Below are 20,199 nucleotides of genomic sequence, written 5' to 3' on the forward strand. Positions count from 1 at the left end.
TATATATTTTATATATATTCAGATTCTATATATGATTAAGATTTATATAGGTAGGAAATATTTGTTTCTTAGAAAACCAAGTATATTTTCATCTAAAGTTCTCTATATCCAGTAAGCGAAATTCTTTTATTTTTCATTTGAGATTCATTAAAAGCTATTTTATTGTTAAAAATTAAAATATTCACTTGTAAATATTTAGTAACATAAATAAGCATGGTATAATGACTAGAAAATAATTGCCATTTTTGTTACCAATGTATTTCCACACATATTTACAGCTTTAATTTTAAAAGCCATCTCTACACATGAGATTTAAGATATAATTCAACAGAACTTTTCCTCTCTCTGGTCCATTCATATGAGCTATAAAAGCACATTTTCTAACTTTCTCACCTGCAGTTTCTAGTAATATTATCAGGGAAGAAGTCTTTGTAAGGCTCTCACTGTTAACACTTGCCACAATTAGTAAGTTCACATTGGTCCACTGAGGCTCCTTTTAATTATGTTTTTCTTTTCTTTTTTTTTTTTTTTTTTGAGACGGCATCTCGCTCTGTCGCCCAGGCTGGAGTGCAGTGGCCGGATCTCAGCTCACTGCAAGCTCCGCCTCCCGGGTTCACGCCATTCTCCTGCCTCAGCCTCCCAAGTGGCTGGGACTACAGGCGCCCGCCACCTCGCCCGGCTAGTTTTTTGTACTTTTTAGTAGAGACGGGGTTTCACCGTGTTAGCCAGGATGGTCTCGATCTCCTGACCTCGTGATCCGCCCGTCTCGGCCTCCCAAAGTGCTGGGATTACAGGCTTGAGCCACCGCGCCCGGCCTAATTATGTTTTTCAACAAAGGGGATTGTTTCAATAGGAGAACTTTGGATTTGAATTTTACTATCACTATAATTTTATTAGTTTTTTTAAAAATCTCTATCGCCGTAGACTGAATTAAACAGTGAGGCTGTAGTTCTCCAAAGCAATCAATATCTTAAACCCTCTAGACCTACTTGAGAGAACATACTTATATACTGATTTTCAGTTCCTGAACATGGCCCTCTAAAATTTCTGCCATTATTGATCTATTATGTGTTAAATAGTACTTGAAAACTTGATATGGCAAAATACGTAAATCAAGCTCCTGTTCATCCTACGTGTTACATCTGTTTTTTTGTTGTTGTTGTTGTTGTTGTTGTTGTTGAGACGGAGTCTCGCTCTGTCGCCCAGGCTGGAGTGCAGTGGCCGGATCTCAGCTCACTGCAAGCTCCGCCTCCCGGGTTCACGCCATTCTCCTGCCTCAGCCTCCCAAGTGGCTGGGACTACAGGCGCCCGCCACCTCGCCCGGCTAGTTTTTTGTACTTTTTAGTAGAGACGGGGTTTCACCGTGTTAGCCAGGATGGTCTCGATCTCCTGACCTCGTGATCCGCCCGTCTCGGCCTCCCAAAGTGCTGGGATTACAGGCTTGAGCCACCGCGCCCGGCCCTACGTGTTACATCTTCCTCCAAGGCCGAGAGGATTGCCCTAGCAGCACTTCAAGTGCTCAGTAGCTGTATGTGGTATAGTATATACAGTAACCACGCATGGCTGCTGGGCACATATGGGTACTATATTGTAGCTCTGCATGGAACAGTCAGTTCTCTAGGAAAATTTAAACAGCCTGTGGTCTTCAAGGATTTTTTCAATAATGTTTAATACTTTCTATTATTAAACATTTTAAACAAATCCAGAAGAGAGAGTAGTAAAATGAGTCTGCATATTCCAAGGTTTTAAGATTTAGAAACATTCCCCCTTTTTCTGTTTTTATTGTTAAAACACATTTCAGATATCATTTTATTTTACCCATGGTTCTGAATGTGTTTCTTTAAAACTATATATTTTCTTAAATATAATGTATTATCACAAATATCAAAATTAAAATTCCTTGGAATCAGTCCAAAACAATATTGACCAGTCTCCAAAAGAACGCTTTCCAATGGTTTGTTCGAATTGGGGTCAAAAGAATGAAGCGAGATGTAACATTGCATTTGGTTATGTGCCTTAAGTCTTTTTATATCTAAATCAGGTTCCATCTTTCATTGAATACCACTGTTTGTTACAGGAGTGGGGTCATTTTTCCTATAGAATGATATGTACATTCCGTATTCATCTGCTTGCTTCCTTATGGTAGTAAGCTTTTGTTCCTCTGTCTCTCATTCCTTATAAATATAAATTAATTCCAAAGATCTAATTACATTCATTTGTGTGTGTGTGTGTGTGGAGAGGCACAAAAATACTTCATAAGTGGCACTGCGTTCTTCATTTTACACTGTATGATGAGGCACACACGTGTTGTTCTCTTGTTTTTAGTGAGGCTAACATTGATTCATGTGTACAGGCAGTGACAGCCTCATTCATCATATAACGTTTCTCATCAGTATTTCATCTAATAGTTTTAACCATTGATCATTGCTTGGATAAGTAGGGATGCATACTGATTCTTCTAATTCTGCTATTCCTTCCACATTTATTAGCTAAAATTCTTCTGCAAAGAGGCTTCAATTAGGTCTATGTAGTTACCTGCATACTATGAAATATATTTTTTTGTTGAAAATAAAGAATGCTTAATTTTTTCATTTAAACTGGGAAAATTCATTCTTTCATTCAAAAGATGCTGTTGATACATAGTTTCCAGCAGTGTCCAGTGACATTTTCTCTTTAAGTATTATTGTGAGTTTCTTGTATGTCTAATGTTTCAGTAAATTGCATTTATTATTCTTTTTCATTTGCAGTTGTCTCTGGTCTTTGGCATATATGTGACGCCTCTTAATGTTGACCTGTATATCTTTCTTTTTTCTTTTTAGAGGAGGGGGTAAACCTTAATAGTGAAGTGTAGCATCATACACAAAAATGCACAAATCTTCAGAGTACAGTTAATGAATTTTCAGTAAGTGAATAAACCTATGAAACCATCATGAAGATCAGTATTAATATTTTATGGTGATTCTTTCTCAAAAATTCTGTTTACAATTAAATGGACCTAACACATACAGTACACACCTTATTTTTCTTTCAATATATTGTAAACAACTGAAAACCGCTAAAGATGGCCCAGGGAGATTATGATTCATCCACTCTTATCTAAATGCATACTAATGATAGGTAAAATATACAAAAAGGAAATCACAAACCTTAGCCAGCTTGAAATACAAGATAAGTATTACTTTGTGTCAGAAACAGGACAGAAAATAAAATTATAAGTAGAGCCAAAAATACAGATAGATTGAGCTATAAGTCCAGAATTAGGAAGCAATGAAGTATGGCTTTTTTAGAGTAAAAGGAATTAGCAGTGCTAAATGTTACACAGGACTATAACCAGGCTCGTTGCTTGTTGAATCCAGTTCTGAGGTTAGGCTCTCCATCTCCCCAGTAAAAGGAGACTGAAGAAAGCTGTTGCAGGCCTGGCGCGGTGGCTCCCAGCACGTTGGGAGGCCGAGGCAAGTGGATCACTTGAGCCCAGTAGTTCAAGACCAGACTGGGCAACATGGAAGAACCCTGTTTCTACTACAAATACAAAAAATTAGCCAGGCCTGGTGGTGCATGCCTGTCATCCCAGCTACTCAAGAGGCTGAAGTGGGAGAATCATCTGAACCCAGGAGATCAAGGCTGCAGTGAGCCATGATCATACCACTGTATTCCAACCTGGTCAATGGGAGTGAGACCCTGCCTCAAATAACTAAACAAACAAACAAAATAAAGCTGTTGCAGAATCACTGATTGAGTTTATGGCATTACAGAAATCTGTAGGTTTCAGAAAGCGGAAAGACAAAGAAATAGCCTGACTTCTTAGATGCTGAATCTCACTGCCTATCCACAAGATCTGCAGTATCCCAACATCGCCAGAACAGAACCCCCAAACTGGCATTATAAATATCGTATGTACGTAGATATGGAAGGGACAGTACAGAGGTCTATGGAGGGAAAATACTGCTCAAGATGAACCTAGAATCCAAAATCAAAGAAAACTAACAAAATCATCAGATGAAACAGCTAGTCAATTAGTTTGTTGTTAATTTTATAGAAAAATCTGACAAAAGAGTTAAACTATTTTAGTTTCCTTGAACAGATACATGAAGGAATAACATTCAGTACAAAATAACAAGAACTTCCAGAGGAGAAACAGGGAGAGATAATACAGTTAGAGTTGAAAGTAATGTCAGAAATGAAAAATGTAGTCTTTAAATGAAAAAACTGATAGACAAAATGTACATTAAATATGATTGAAGAAGACATGATAAATTGGTTACGTTAGGAGACACAGACAATAGTTTCAGATACTCTATCCTATTTCTAAAAGGATTTCTAGAAGTATAAAACAGAGAATGACAGAGAAGTGAAATTTGAAAAACTAATTCAGGAATTTTCCAGCATTGAAGAATGAAGAGTTCTTGGATGAAAAGCATCTGCAAAGTACCAAAAATAATAAACAAAAGTAAATTCAGTTTCACACCTAATCACACTATAGCAAAGCTAGTCAATATCCACATTAAAGAGGAAAATCTTCAAAGTTACCAGATAAAACATCAGATTTTCTACCAAAATAATCACCATGTTGACAGCAGACTTCTCATTCACAACACTAGATGTCAGAAGACAGTAAAATAATATATTCAAATTGATGAGGAAAAATAATTGTTAAACTCAAACTTTATTGCCATCTAAAATATTCAATAATGAAAGCAATAAAAAGATACTTCAGGAACCCAAAGACCACCAGAATTCACCACTCACATACAGCCTCAATAAAAGCAATACTGAAACATATACTTCTGCAAAAAGTAAAGCCAGAGAGAAAGTAATGAACACCTAAAACAATACTGAATCCCAAATTAACAAATAATTTTAGTGTGAAATTTAACTTAAATTTAAGTAACTTAAATATTGACTGTAAAATGTTCTGTTTAAGCTGGAAATCTAAACAGCAATAATTCGATATGGTATGTTAAAATTCACACTGTCTTCAGTACTGAATACTTTAAGAATTTATTAGAAAGTTTTACACTTAATTACACATTTAAAAGTAGATGGTAAAACACTAAAATAGATATACAATCCACAGCAGAAAAGGAGAAAAAGTAAACAAAGGTAAAGAGAAAAAAATGTAAAATAATAGAAATAACACCAAATATATGACTATTGTAAGCATGTTAATCCTACCAATTAAGAGATAGAAATTATCAGACTGAGGAAAAAATAAAATCCAGTTAAATGGTACTTAAATGTACTTAATGTATATTTAAGTCATGATCACACAAATAATTTGAGAAGTGGAAAAACACATGAAAGAGGAACTTAATGGTGAAAATGTCAGACTTTCCAAAGTCAAATTTTAAAATTTAATGCAATTTCAACCAACATCCCAAAGTGTGTGTGTTTTTCTTTTAAATATGTGGTACATGAGTTTGAGTTAGCATTTACTCAAACTAGCTCAAAACTTAGTGGCTTAGAATACCAATTTATTATTTTCTCACAATTCTGTGATTTGCCTAGTAGGTCCTTTGCTGATTTCCTCAGACCCACTCTGCATCTACATTCAACTAGGTCAGTTAGAAGGGAAGGTCCATGCTGGCCTCATTCACATATATGGCAACTGGTGCTAGCTCAGTCCTTCACATGCCCTCTCATACTCTAGGTACCTCATACTGAGGTACCTCAGTACTTCACATGCCCTCTCACACTCTGGTAGACTAGGAGAGCTTCCTTATTTGGTGATTTCAGTGCAGCATTTCTAGAAGGGAGAGCCTTTTAAAGCCTAGCTTCAGAAGTTGCTTAAAGTCCTTCTACCACATTCTATTGGTCAAAGCAATTTAAAAGGCCAGCCTAAGTTCAAGGTGTAGAAAAGAAACTCCACCTCCTGATGGAAGCAGCAGCCAAGCTTACTTGGTAAAGGGGTGCATATTAGGAGGAGAGGAATTTGGGCCATATTTTGCACTGTGTCACAATATTATTATTGTTATTATTAAGCGATGGCAGTTGAGACAGTATGGTATTGGTTTAGGGAAAGACAGACTAATGAAACACAAAAGAAAGTCCAAAAACAAACTTATGCCAGTACGGAAACTTGACACATGACAAAAGTGGAGTTGGTTACAAATTAGGGGCTTGGGAGGACTATTTGATAAATAATTCTGAAACAATTGCTCACTCATTTAGAAAATGATAAAATTTGATCCATACTCTATATTATAAATAAAAATGGACTCTGAAGGTTTAAAAAGTTACAGAAACAAAACTGTTTGAAAGAGAAGACTTTTAGAAACAAAATACAGGAAAATACTCAGGATTTCTTTAGAAACAAAAGAAGTAAAAGTCTTATAGGAAAAAGCTGATAAATTTGCTACCCTGAAATTAAAAAGATACCATAGAAAGTGAAAACATAGGCCACAGACCAGGAAAAAATACTAGTATCTTGTATAACTGACAAAGGATTAGTACTTAAAACAGATAAAGGACATTTATAGATGATTCTTTTAAAGAAAATGTCCATAGTAAGGAAAAAGTGGAGGTGGGCAAAGGATTTTAATAGGCAACTTACATGAAGAGGAAACCTGAATGGCTAATAAACATAAGGAAAAGTACTTGTTCTTACTAGTAACTAGGAATGAAATTAAGACCAAAATTTGATTCCATTTCATGCTCATCAGTTTGGCAAAATTTTTAAATCTCAACAGACCAAGTATTGGCAAGATTGTGGCATAATGTAAATTCTTATATATGACAAGTAAGAGTATAGATTGATAGAGTTACTTTGGGGAATAATTTGCCAATATTAGGTAAAATTGAGATTGACCACACTCTTCAACCTAGTAATTTAATATATCTAGAGAAATTCATGCAAATGTGTATGAGGAAGTACATATCATGGTTATTGCAGTGTTTTTTTTTTAAATAATAGCAAGCAGTTGGAAATATTCACAAGCAGAAAAATGGATAAATTGTTGTATATTAACAAAATGAAATATTGTATAGCTGTTGGAAATGAAAGAACAAAATGGATGCACCTTAAAACCAACAATGAAGGAAAAGAGTAGGTTGCATGTTACCCTTTACATAGAGATTGGAAATATGAAAAACAATACTATTTATTGTTCATAGCTACAGATAAAACTAAATTCAGGCCAGAATATTTTTGCAACTCTTTAAGACACCTGTATATCACATTAGTGGTATAGTAGAAAGAGTATTTAAGTATTAAATAATTATATTATCATCCCAGCTCTTTTACTAACAATAGTTACTTATCTTTTCCTTGCAACAGCAACCTTACTGTAAAATTCAAGTAATGAAATCATTCAAAACTATTCGTTAAGGGATTCTGTCCTAGCACCGAAACCATTCCCTGACTATATGTCACTGAAAATTATCTTAACTCTTCCAACTTAGCATTCCCTTCATTCTAAATTCTATAGTTCTTTCATTTAGTATGTTAAAATTCCAAGGCACTGTGTGTATGTATGTATGTGTATATATCTATATATAGATATAGATTTTTTTTTTTTTTGAGGCGGAGTCTTGCTCTGTCGCCCAGGCTGGAGTGCAGTGGCACGATCTCGGCTCACTGCAAGCTCCGCCTCCCGGGTTCACGCCATTCTCCTGCCTCAGCCTCTCCTCTGGAGTAGCTGGGACTACAGGCGCCCGCCACCTCACCCGGCTAGTTTTTTGTATTTTTAGTAGAGACAGGGTTTCACCGTATTAGCCAGGATGGTCTCGATCTCCTGACCTCGTGATCCGCCCGCCTCAGCCTCCCAAAGTGCTGGGATTACAGGTGTGAGCCACCGCGCCCAGCCGGCGCTGTATATTTTAAGATTGTTTATATTTTGTACCAAGTTCCAATTATGATAATATAGATGTGGCTCTTAAGGCAAAGTGCCAGAAGAGCTATAAATGCCAAATACTGACTCTACATTTGTTGCCTTTAAATAGTCAGGCTAGATTAACTGCAGAAACTAAAAGAATGAAGAGTTTCAAAGAAGAAATATGAAACTAATAATAACAAAAGAACCATGTTTTCATTTTCAGGATTTCTTACATTTACACTAAGGTTACCTTAAAGACATGAATTTTTTCTTCTAATTCTTCTTTCATATCCATATCGCATGTCAGTTTTTTTCATTACACTTTCTGAACTTTATTCTGTTCCTTAAAAGGTGTCAGAATTCCAGGTTGGGAATACAACATTTGCTGTCTAATTATGCTTTTCTCCCTTCCCTCATGGAGAAAGAATAACTTTTTGGCTTTTGCCACTGTAATTCTATTACACTAATATCAAGACACCTGAGGTTGCATAACTGATGAGATTTATAAGTAATTTAAAATAATATTTGCTAAAAATGAGAAATCAGTCTAAAAGAAGTTGACGGTGAACACTAGTCCAGGCCTTACCGACTTTATTCTCAAATACAGTACCATAATCTTTGTTTTCATATATTTGGAATCAGTGAACACAATGGAAAGCATTGCTCTTAAGATAGAATAGAGTAACCTCTGACGTTTGAGACTTTAATGCATATTTTCATGACTTATTTGTTTCCACGGCAGATCAGTGGCTTGTTACTAGAAGGATGTAGTTTTGATGGAAATCAACTTTCTGAAAATCAGCTTGATTCTCCTAGCGTGTCATCAGTGCTCCCTTGTTTTATGGGCTGGATTCCACAGGTAATACATTTTTAACAAGCATAAGTTTTAATAGTATCAGTTCACTCTTAGACATTCGTGGCCTGTGTATTTTTGTTTGCTTTCTAATCTCACCTGCATTTGAACAAATTTGCAGTCAAAATATTTTATCCTTTATCATGTTTAAGATGTACAAGACATTTGAAAACTTTGATTTTGATTGAAAAACTTTGGGCTTTGATTTTGTTATAGAAAGAATAACATAGTATTAATTTCTAGAGAGTTTATAGCCTGGTAATAAAAAAGCCTTTAATGATAATAAGAATTACCATGAGTTGCATTCCTGTTTTTTTCAGCAATGTGCACTAGGTACTTTATATGCTTTACCTAAAATCCTCCTCAGAGCAGCCATGTAAGGCAGATATTATTATTCCCACTTTCAAATGAGGAAACATGTTCACGTCGGTTAAATGACTTCTCGTAGTTAGCTACACAGAGAGTGATAGAATTAAGGTGTTAATAGATGCATGGCTTTGTATCTATCACACAATGTCATTTGGCAGCTGATAGGTGGATGAAGAAAACAATCTTAAAGACTTATTTAGTTAACATTTTTCCTTTCAAAACAGTTACTGAAAGAACTTTCAACAGTAGAACTTGGGGTATGCATGTCTTTAAAATAGGACATAGTTGTAAATGAAGCACATAACTTTTTCTTAATAAAGTTTAAGAATGCACATATGACTACATGCGAATAAACTTTAAAGTTCTGATTCTGTATCTAATGAGCAACAAAACTATTTCACATATTGTTTACTACAAGAAAAATGAGCTTTCTCATTGAGAAATAATGCATTGAATTTTCCAGTTATTGTCATTCTCCTTATAAATTAAAAATTAAATGCACCAGAGTATTTATTTAAGGAAAATCTTAAAAAGCGATAGCAATTAGCAGCATTGCCAAGAGTTACGAGAGTATCCTCTGACCTCAAAGAGCATATGTTTCTGTCAAAATTCCCTATTTCTCCCCCGTATCAGCTTCATTTTCTCCAAAATTAGAGTGACTATGAGATAAAGGAGAGAGAAGAGATTGAAAGAATCATTGTTTACTTCAATCTTGCTGTTAATTCCTATAAGAATTTTCTACAAAAATTTGGTAAATTATGAATGACACATTTTTATCTTAGGTGTGTAAATCAAGTTGAAAGTTATACACAAAAGTTAAGGTTGGAATTTGTCAAGGGTTGTGAATATAACATACAAAATTGTTTAGGATGACAGAGATAAATTCCAATGAATTTAAATTATATAAACTAGTAATTCGCTGGAAAATAAAATCCATATAATGATCATGAGGAGGCGGAAAAAAAGTAGGGCAAGTATAAACAGGTTCCCTTGAGGAAAAACCCAGACAATAAAAATAGAGCTTGGAGAGCAACTAAGAATAAATATAGGAGAAAATGACCTGGAGCAATACCCACGTAATTGACCACAAACTGAACACAAATCAGGAATGCAGTGCTATCATGGACAAAGCCAGTCAGTCTGTTACTGGGTTTTATGAAAAGTGATGTGACTTTACAAGACTAGGAATTGATAGCTTGGCAATATTTTACTTTGTGTGTTATTTCTATCCAGTTTTATTTGTCATACTTCTAAAATGTCAGGATTGGAATAAAAAGCTAAAAATAATTTAATTTCAAAAATAGCTCATACAAAAAGAGGTAAAATGAATTGAGCATTTATCCTATAGAAGACATGACTAAAAGGGTACTGTGAACTTTTTACTCTTTTTCTGTAACATTTTCTTCTGGGCCTTTGCACTTGTACATGACATGAAATAGAAGAATTTGTTAGTGCTTCCCCGCCTCCTTTTTCCCCTTCTTTCTTTACAGTGAGCTTCCTCCTTTTGCTATGATCATACTACTTTTCAGATTGTCTCTCCCATATCAGCTAGGAAGGAAAGAACATGAGATCTACTACTAAGTGTTTCAGAACACAAAGTTCTCTAGCGTAGCAGACCTAAATTGTAGTCCAAGTTCCCAAGCTTATGAATTAGGTGATTTAGGCAAGGTACCTAACTTCACTGAGCCAGTTTCCTCATTTGAAAATGGAGATAATAATGGTTCTGTAGGATCATGTTGAGGATTAAATATGTTTGTGTATGTGTAAAGTACCTAGCACACTGCTTCATACATGGTAAGTCAAGTTTATCCTATTGTCAATATTTTAAACTGTTTATAATGCTATAATGTTGTATCTCATTTCTTATGGTACTTTTTTAGTTTACCAGTACTTTCACTTATTATTAAGTTATTGTTGAGTTTTTATATACCAGATGTTATGCTGAACCCTGGGGTTACAAAGATAAACAGATTTCTTCTGCAGAGTCTTCCGCCAGCTGGGGGAGCAAATAAGCAAAGAGACTACTACAGTTCAGAATCATTAGAGAGGTTTATATAAAGTACTTTGACAGATGAGGGAGGCTTCAACTCTACCATGTGTGAACAAATGAGGGAAAGTCAGATGATCTCGCTGAGAGAGGTGGCAGCTTCTCTTGAACTGTTACTTGAACTTTAGTAATAAGAGTTTAAGGACAAATTCAAAAAAGATAGGGTAAGTAGGCATTCCAGACAGAAGGCGCAGCATATGTAAATATATGCAGGTAGAAAAGAGCTTAGGATATTCTGGGAACTGCAAGTGTCGTACATCTGGAGCATATAGTTCATATGGAAGAATGGTGGGGGATGCGGCCAGAAAGGAAGGCCAAGACCAAGTATGATAAGCTGAGTAGCCATGCCAAGGAGTTTAGACCACCTTATGGTCAGTAGGAAGCCATCAAGAATTTAGAATTTAGAACAGGGCCAGTCATGGTGGCTCACACCTGTAATCCCAGCATTTTGGGAGGCCAAGGCAGGAGAATCACTTGAGCCCAGGAGTCAGAGCCTGGCTTGGGCAACATAGCAAGACCCCATCTTTATTAAATAAAAAAAGAATTTAAAAAATTTTTTTAAAGAATTGAGAACAGGGATATGGTAAGATCAGATTTGTAGTTTTAGAAAATCAGTCTAGCAGTGAGTGGGTGGATAGTAGATTGGCACACTGTGAGATACAATTATACCTGAGTCTCATAACAATCCTATGGATTTGGAACAGCACATTTTCTATCTTTCTGATGGACAGACTGAGAATTAGGTAAGTTAAATGATTTATGAGTTCCACAATGGTAGCATCAGTGTCTGGACAATCATAATGAACATTTATTTGCACTAATTACATACCAAGCACTATGCAAGGTGTTTCAAATACAAGATATTTAAGCTTTAAAAAAATTTTTGAAATAGGAATTGTAATCTCCATTTTAAAGTAGAAAATGGAGGTTTAAAAGATTATGTAACTTGCGCAAGATCACATAGTTAATAGGTAGGCAACTAAGATTCAAATTCAGGTGTCTCTCTCAAACCTTAGACCTAATACTGAGACACCCTAACAGTATAAATTAAGGTTTGGAAAACCATGGCCTATAGGCCAAATCCAGCCTACTTATTTTTACAGAGCCCATGAACAGTGAATGGTTTTTACTTTTTTTAAAAAGGTTGAAAAATGCAGAAGAAAGTATTTCATGGCATATAAAAGCTTCATTGTCCATAAATGAAGCTTTATTTGGAAAACAGTCGTGCTCATTGTGTACATATTGTCCATGCTGCTTTCAGGCTATAATGGCAGAGTTTAGCAGTTATGTCACAGTCCACATGGCCCACAAATCCTAGAATATTTACTGTCTGGCCTTTTATTAAAAAAATTTGCTGACCCTGTATAAACTATTAAATTCTCCACCTTCTGCTTTGATTAAGCTTTAAGAAAGAAAGGTTTTTTTTTTTTTTTTTTTTTTTTTAAGCAACTATGTGTGTAATAAGTTTCACATAATTTGCAGTGGAAAAATATCAACATGTTATTGCATTTTTAGTAGGAAGGAAGGAACCAGTGTACAATCAAAGGAAGCATCAACATCAATTTATATAAACCAGTAAAAAGATTTACTTTGCCATTTACTCCTACAGCTGTTTTGTAGCAGAAAGTCCAGTGTTCTTTTATGAGCTTGGATGAAATAATATAATTCAGAACTTTGGTAACTAAACTTTTTAGACCAGAAGGAGGTTATTTTACAAATTATTTTCACAATATTATCTAACACCCAATATCCCTGAATAGCTTCATTTTAACAGAAACTTGCCCACTAATCCAGTCATTTGCACCACATTGCTTTGAGTTAGGCTGCACCTCCATTTTTCAAAGAACATTTTAGGTTGCAGAAGATTGAAGAACTTCAACATTGTTTTAGTATGTGGTGATACTTAAAAAGGGGTATCATCAACAAATTCTAAGACTTTTATTGGGGCAGGAGGAGGAAGTTCTATCACTGCCTCTCTTTGAAATGCTGTACTTTGTGAATTAACAAGATTGGAACGACAAATTCAAGGAAAAATGAAAATAAATAAAATGCTGGTGAAATATTTTTCTAGTATTTCTGTTTACCATTATCTATGTACTAGGATAATACAGCTGACACTCACACTATTCATTCATGAAACAGATTCTTTTTTTTTTTTTTTTTTGAGACAGAGTCTCACTCTGTCTCCGAGGCTGGAGTGCAGTGACTCCATGATACAGATTCTTAAAGTTATGCCAATTCCAGCTCAATGCAGTGTTTTTGGTTAAATTAATATTGGTTCAAATTAAGATACAGCTAGAAGATTTTATCCAGAAAGCATTAGCTTTTTCCAATGCATTTCTTAACATGTTTCCATGTATCATTTCATAATAATTCTCTATGAAAAATGATTCAGTAAACAAACTTAAACATAATATTCCCTCCCTTGGAAAGTCTTATATTAACAGCTCTGAGAAGTCCCAAAGATTACTTGCCATACAGCCTTCTCATGCACCTACACCCTATGCTCCATCAGGATCTAATATTCCACGCAGTATGATTTGGTCAACAGTGCTTTATAATGAAGACCAGTCTCAGTGATACGCTTCTGGCATTCCACAGGAAGTCAGTTTGCCTTTGTTCTAGCTTCCTGTAAATCATGCTACTTAGAGTTTATCAGTCCCACAGTAACAGTAGTCCTGAGGCAGCCTGAACCCCATGAGGCTGGATCTTCTGATAGGCACCACAATTGACAATTCAGCTTCAGAAAAAAAATTTATTCTCAGAGAAAACAGAACTATAAAATATTTACACAAGCTACTCTGGAAAACAATCATTACTTTATATTTTGTATAGATGTTAAACTATCACATATATCAGAAGATATGTGTTGAAAGCTCTGCCTTGTATACACTCTGGTTTGAAAAATAACAAATATTTGACTAACATTTTGTATGTGATTTTTTTTTCTTCAAGGACTTATTATGAAAGTCATGATGTTAACACTGTATTATTGAAAAATCAGGAAAATATATCTTTACCAATATACATTTTAAAACGTAGCTAGACATTCTTAACAGAACAAAGTCAGAGTATTCACTGGTGGCATGCTGTTTTGTGTCCTATTTTGAGATTTTTTTCCCAGAATTGCATCACTGAATTGTGCTACTTGTACATACATTAGAACTCTGATTTCCTATCATTTCCTCTTCTAAAAAAGAACTGTTCATTAACTTGATTCATAAACATTCAGAAAGCATGTGCTAAAATAAGTTGGACTGTGCATAAACTGATGAATATGTTTTGTTTTGTCTTCATATGTGTTTTGTTATGAAATTTAATTGAAATTGGCCAAATAGCTAATATGAGTAACCTAATAATTTTGTTTTCATTGTTTGGTTTTGCTTTTCCTTGCTTTCTTTGGTTTGCTAACTGATATCTAATACAGTAGTCCCTCTGCATCTGCAGTTTCAGTTACCTACAGTCCGCAAATAAATGAATATAGTACAATAGGTATTTTGAGAGCGAGATCATATTTACATAACTTTATTATTACAGTATATTGTTATAATTATTCTATTTTTTATTAGTCATGTTAGTATCTTACTATACCTAATTTATAAATTAAACCTTATCCTAGATATGTATGTTTAGGAAGAAACATAGTATACATAGGGTTTGGCACCATCCACAGTTTCAGGCATCCATTGGGACCTTGGAATGTATTCCCCACGGATAAGAGGGGACTACTGAGTCACCATTTTGCCTTTGAAAATTGCATTATCTTCTTTCAAATAGTAGTGTATTGCTTGCTATTTGTAGAATGTATGCTTTTAAGTCATTTTGCCCAAGGCATGGGCAAATTTTGTCGTGAGACATTCAGGCTTTTCTTGGACACTTTAGGAAAGCAGGAAAATTGTGCAAGATGTTTATTCACACAAAACAATTTTTATTTATGAAAAGCTAATTGATTCAAATGAATGTAAAATTTCAAATTTTAGCCTCATTATTGAACAGAGCTAACTGGACTGGTTTGTTTTAATAAAGATATGGTTAATGAACACATCAACCCTTTTAATCAGTCACAATTTATAGATTTTGAATTATTGTAATTGCACAAAACTTTGGAAGAAATAATAATGTGAATTATTTGAAGTCTTCCTAATATATCTCCTTTCTTGCATTAATTGAACACAGGGTGTTTGTTCATAGTTATTAATAAAATTTTAATTTCGTCCAAATACTTCAGCCCAACAATGTCTTATGTTTTGCGTGTTAAACATATTAAAGAGGGAATTGGGTCATAATAATTTAATTCAGTTAAGGAGTATTCAAAGAACTTCTATATACTCAAAATACTGTGCTAATATAATAGTGAGAATACCAAAAATGATTGCCCCTGCTTCTACTGTGAGCATTTATTTATTAGAGACTTAAGAGCAAGTGTATTTAACTTTTATTTACCACTTAAGAGATTTTGAGAAGTGACAAAATATCGAGAAGCCACTGTATTGCTTTGCTTTAAAACACTGTAGGTTTTGAAAGAAAGATTTGTAGCCTGGCTGTAAGACTAACAAAGCCTACAACTAAAAGGTTTGGAAGAATTTGGAAATATATACAAAAACTAGTAAACTGCTAGTGAATATGCAAAAAATCAACTTTAAGTTGATAATAATCAGCATTATTAAGTTCCTAATTTAAAGAGAAATTTTCTTTACATCAATATATAGAGAAAATCTCCTAACTAGAAAGGAATAACATCGTAAAACATTTCATTGCGATGTTTCTATTTCAGTTTTGATCATAGAAGTAATGGAAAACAAAGCAAACAAAGCAAATATCAGGTGTCAGGAAAAGATAATTTAAGACCTTTCCCAGGATTTAAAATAGGCAATCATAGATTCAGATCACTTCAGTCTAACAAATACGTGATTTTTGTCTGCTCTTTGCCAAACAATGTAAAGGAATGCTTGCACTAGGCTTTACCTTTTAAGATTGGCTAAGGAGTCATGACAATTACAGTTTTTCATTCCTAAAGCTTTGCCATTTAAGCAGAATTGAACAAGAGGGAAGAGATTAGTTGGTGACTGATAAAAGTTGAAAAATTCTCTTTATTCCAAATCCCACTTTTTTTTTCTGACGTTCAACTAAGGATTTACTCTCTCCATGAATCACTGTTAGGTTAACATATCCCAGAGTAGCATTTTCTTTATTTTGATCTTCTAAAGTATATATTTTTTTCCAAAACTTATATTCTAGATATTTGATATGTGTATACTTTGTTTCCTAAAGTAAAAATTCAAAGGGGATTATTTTCTCTATTTGTGTATGTACTGAAATGCTTAGCCTTTACAATTCTAGGCACAATATTAGCATATAAAATGCTATTAAATGAATGGCTGAATAACTAACAAGATCATCAGTGCAAACAGATAATTAGAAAAATATAGGACAGATGGCGTTTTTATCTCTTTGGAAATGATTCTACCTAGAGAATATGTTTTGTTATATGTAAATCAGGTTAAGATTCAAGAATGTTAGGAATGAATAATTTTTCAGGGGACATACTGATTTATATCAAGGGCTAGAAGAGTCAGAACAGTTGTTGGTGTGTGGGTGTAGGTGTGGGTGGCCGGGGGAGAGGGACAGAGAGAAGAGCAGGATTGGAAAAAATAATATAAAGTTCATGTAATGCCCACTTAGGCTTAAAAGTAGAATGTCTTAATTTTCTATGAAAGAAAATTATTTTATTTCTATCATAACACCATTTAAGAGATGTAGTAGCTGCCAAAAAGCTGATTTTTTTTTTTCTAGTCAATTTGAGAATTAGTAGGGAATAAGGAAAAGGCAGTCCAAATAATTAGAGATCTGTGGATAAATAATACTTATATCTGGAGCTCTTATGCCATCTGATTCTTTCCACATCCTGTGAGGTGGGCAAGTGTCATTTGTCTTTCTATAATAGGGAAACTGATGTTCCGAGAGTAACCTCTACAGGGTCAGTAGCTCCTAGACAAGTACTCCAGAGCCTGAAAATAATTTATTTCCATAAATGCTATTGTGTTCTATTTTGAAAAGTAACAGAATAAGAGACATTAGCTGCTAACATTCATATACTAGAGTGTTTTGTCAACTGTAATATCTGTGACAACTTTGCCACTTCCTAACTAGGTCACCATGGGTAAATTCTCTGTGGGCTTCTCATCTGTCACTTTTGTAATATTTTTAAATGGGTCTAGCTTGCCTCTGAAGTTCCATTCCAACTCTGCAAAGTAATAATTAATTGAATAAAATCATATAAATTCAGTAAAAATGCTAATCCTAAATTTGAAATGGAAATACAGTTATGAACTCATGATGTTTTTCTTTTAAAAATACATGATTTCTAAGCTCCAGTCACTAAAACATCCTAGAATTAAAATGATCAATGGGTCGGACGCGGTGGCGCACGCCTGTAATCCCAGCACTTTGGGAGGCCAAGGCAGGCGGATCACAAGGTCAGGAGATCGAGACCATCCTGTCTAACAGTGAAACCCCATCTCTACTAAAAATACAAAAAATTAGCCGGACGTGGTGGCAGGCGCCTGTAGTACCAGCTACTCGAGAGGCTGAGGCAGGAGAATGGCCTGAACCCGGGAGGTGGAGCTTGCAGTGAACCGAGATTGTGCCACTGCAGTCCAGCCTGGGTGACAGCAAGACTCCCTCTCAAAAAAAAAAAAGATCAATTATTCCTAACACCCAAATTATGGTCTCTAATACCATTTCTCTTGAAAGAAACTAGGAATCATCAGATTAATGACTAATTTCTAAGGCAGGAAATATAAAGGTGAGCTTGTATAATAATACTTGTCATACTAGAAAGGCAGTGAAACTATTGAAGAGACAACTGGGGACGTAGCACAACCCAGGAGCCAACTTAAAAAGTTCCCCCTGAGCAAAGACCGACCGTTGGAACACCAGTGCAATAGCGATTGCATTGCGTTTAAAGCACACCACATATGTTTAAATCCACCAGTTCATAATGCTATTTTTTAAAAAGAAGCGGTGGTCATTGATCACCCTTGGAGTATGCTAGGAAACATTCATTGTTTTGAAAACACATAAAGGGAAATAAGCATTTATCCAGTTTTTCCTATATGAACTGCACCTCATGGTAATAAAAAAAATTGGTAAGTGGAGGTTTCTCTTTATAGATACATTCCTGCTTGGAAGAAGAAAAGATAGATTACCCCTTGTGTAATCTGGAATGAAAAATGATTATGAATGGCCTCTAATAGCCAAAAAAGAGAAATAACCCGACATATGCTGCTTGATGGAAACATCTGGTACCACCTATGCAGTATTTTCCAAACATTGAGTCTGAGCTCACCTATGGATCCAGTTTATAGGAATACAAGGAACAGACAGACCGACGTGATACCATGGGAATGTAATCCAAAAAAGAATGTGGGCAACTATTTGGTATAGTTTCTTCTGCAAACAAATTGCTAGGAAAAGAGGAGGAAAATTTACAAATTCAGGAGACTTAAGAGACTTTTCAACAAACTGCAAAGCATAGTTTTTATTTAAATTATGCTTCTAACAGAAAAACTCTTTGAACAGGAGATAATGAGATAACGGATGTGTGATGATATTAAGGAATTATTGGTTATTTTCTACTGCGTGATAATACATGGTTATATTTATAGAGATATATATGTAAATATTTATAGGTGAGATTTTGTAATTGTAAGGTGCTATTCAAAATACTCCAATATTGAGCTAGGGAGAGGTTGTAAATAAAACACGATAGGCCATGTGTTTCATTTTGTTGCAGGGGGATGATAGGGGCTTATCATATTCATCTTTATTTGAAACATTTCATAATATTGATATGTTTGTTTCCTTGGTTATCTAATAATCTGTTTCCAAATAGTGTATTGCTGTATTTTAAAACAAGTTATTTTTTAAATAGGATGCATGTGGTCCATATTCCCTGGATGAGTGCATCTCTTTGCCTGTTTACACAAGTGCTGAAAGGGATCGTGTGGTTACCAATATTGATGTTCCATGTGGCGGCAACCAAGACCAGTGGATTCAGTGTGGAGCAGCTCTATTCCTAAAAAATCAGTAGAATCTAATGACAACAAAAGCCATCTTCACAAAAGGGAACACTGATTCTTTAAGCTTTAAATCAAACATGTGGTCAGTCTACATTTGAAATGTTAGTTCAAAATATTAACATATAGTTACCTTACAATGTTGATCTCATTGAAATTTTAATGTGTAAAAGCAGCACTGTGCATCTTTTAAAGTAATTAATGGAGTTATTGTTAAAACAGAGTATTCTTTTTGATAACATTAAATATTTCTGTGAGGAACTTCACTTTTCCAGTGGCTCAAAAATTTGTTTTAGGTCAGAGATTTTAAGTGGTATATTAAAGTAATCCATAATAAATATTTTGGCTGTCATTTGTGTCATAATTATTTAATAAAATATAAGAGCGTTCATAATTTTTTCAGTCTTCCCATGACTTTTTACATACTGAAGAATGTATTATAAAGTTATGAATGTATAAAAGTATCAATATGAATATAATTATACTATACTAATTATAATGTACAAATATATAATTGTCATTGTAACTATACACTTACAACTAATATCTTAAGGTAATTCAAATAGGAATAATTCAGGTGACATAATAATGGAAGACAAATTCTGGTTATTAAACATTCAGCTGTTTTGTGTTTTGTTATTGGTTTTTGAGACAGAGTCTCACTCTGTTGCCCAGGATAGAGTGCCGTGGGGCGATCACAGCTCACTGCAGCCTCAACCTCATAGACTCAATCTATCCTCCTGTCTCAGCCTCCTGAGTAACTGGGACTACAGGATGCACCACCATGCCCAGCTAATTCCTTTATTTTTTGTAGAGATGGGGTTTTGCCACGTTTCCCAGGCTGGTCTCAAACTCCTGCACTCAAGCAATCCACCTGCCTTAGCCTCCCAAAGTGCTAGGATTACAAGTGTGAGCCACGACACCTGGCCTGTATTTTTTATAGGAGCTATTTTACTCTGCAAGATTCCCTGAAATCTAAGGAACTGAAACTACTGTTCAGTTGAGTGATAGACATTTTAGTATCCTATGAAGTTATTTGCA

At 34.8% G+C, this 20,199-nt stretch overlaps 1 protein-coding gene across 1 annotated transcript in view; it reads left to right on the forward strand.

The window, feature by feature from the left end:
• DYNC2H1 (dynein, cytoplasmic 2, heavy chain 1) overlaps positions 1–19,556 on the forward strand; it is a 377,952-nt gene extending 358,396 nt beyond the window's left edge. Inside the window, exons 88-89 of the mRNA XM_011927022.1 lie at positions 8,554–8,670; positions 19,014–19,556. Of these exons, the coding sequence (XP_011782412.1) occupies positions 8,554–8,670; positions 19,014–19,172 (276 nt within the window). The 3' untranslated portion in view covers positions 19,173–19,556. The remainder of the gene's footprint in view (positions 1–8,553; positions 8,671–19,013) is intronic.
• Positions 19,557–20,199: the final 643 nt, after the last annotated feature.

The sequence above is a fragment of the Colobus angolensis genome, unplaced genomic scaffold (genome assembly GCF_000951035.1).
Source record: "Colobus angolensis palliatus isolate OR3802 unplaced genomic scaffold, Cang.pa_1.0 Scaffold7, whole genome shotgun sequence".
Taxonomy (NCBI): Eukaryota; Metazoa; Chordata; class Mammalia; order Primates; family Cercopithecidae; genus Colobus; species Colobus angolensis.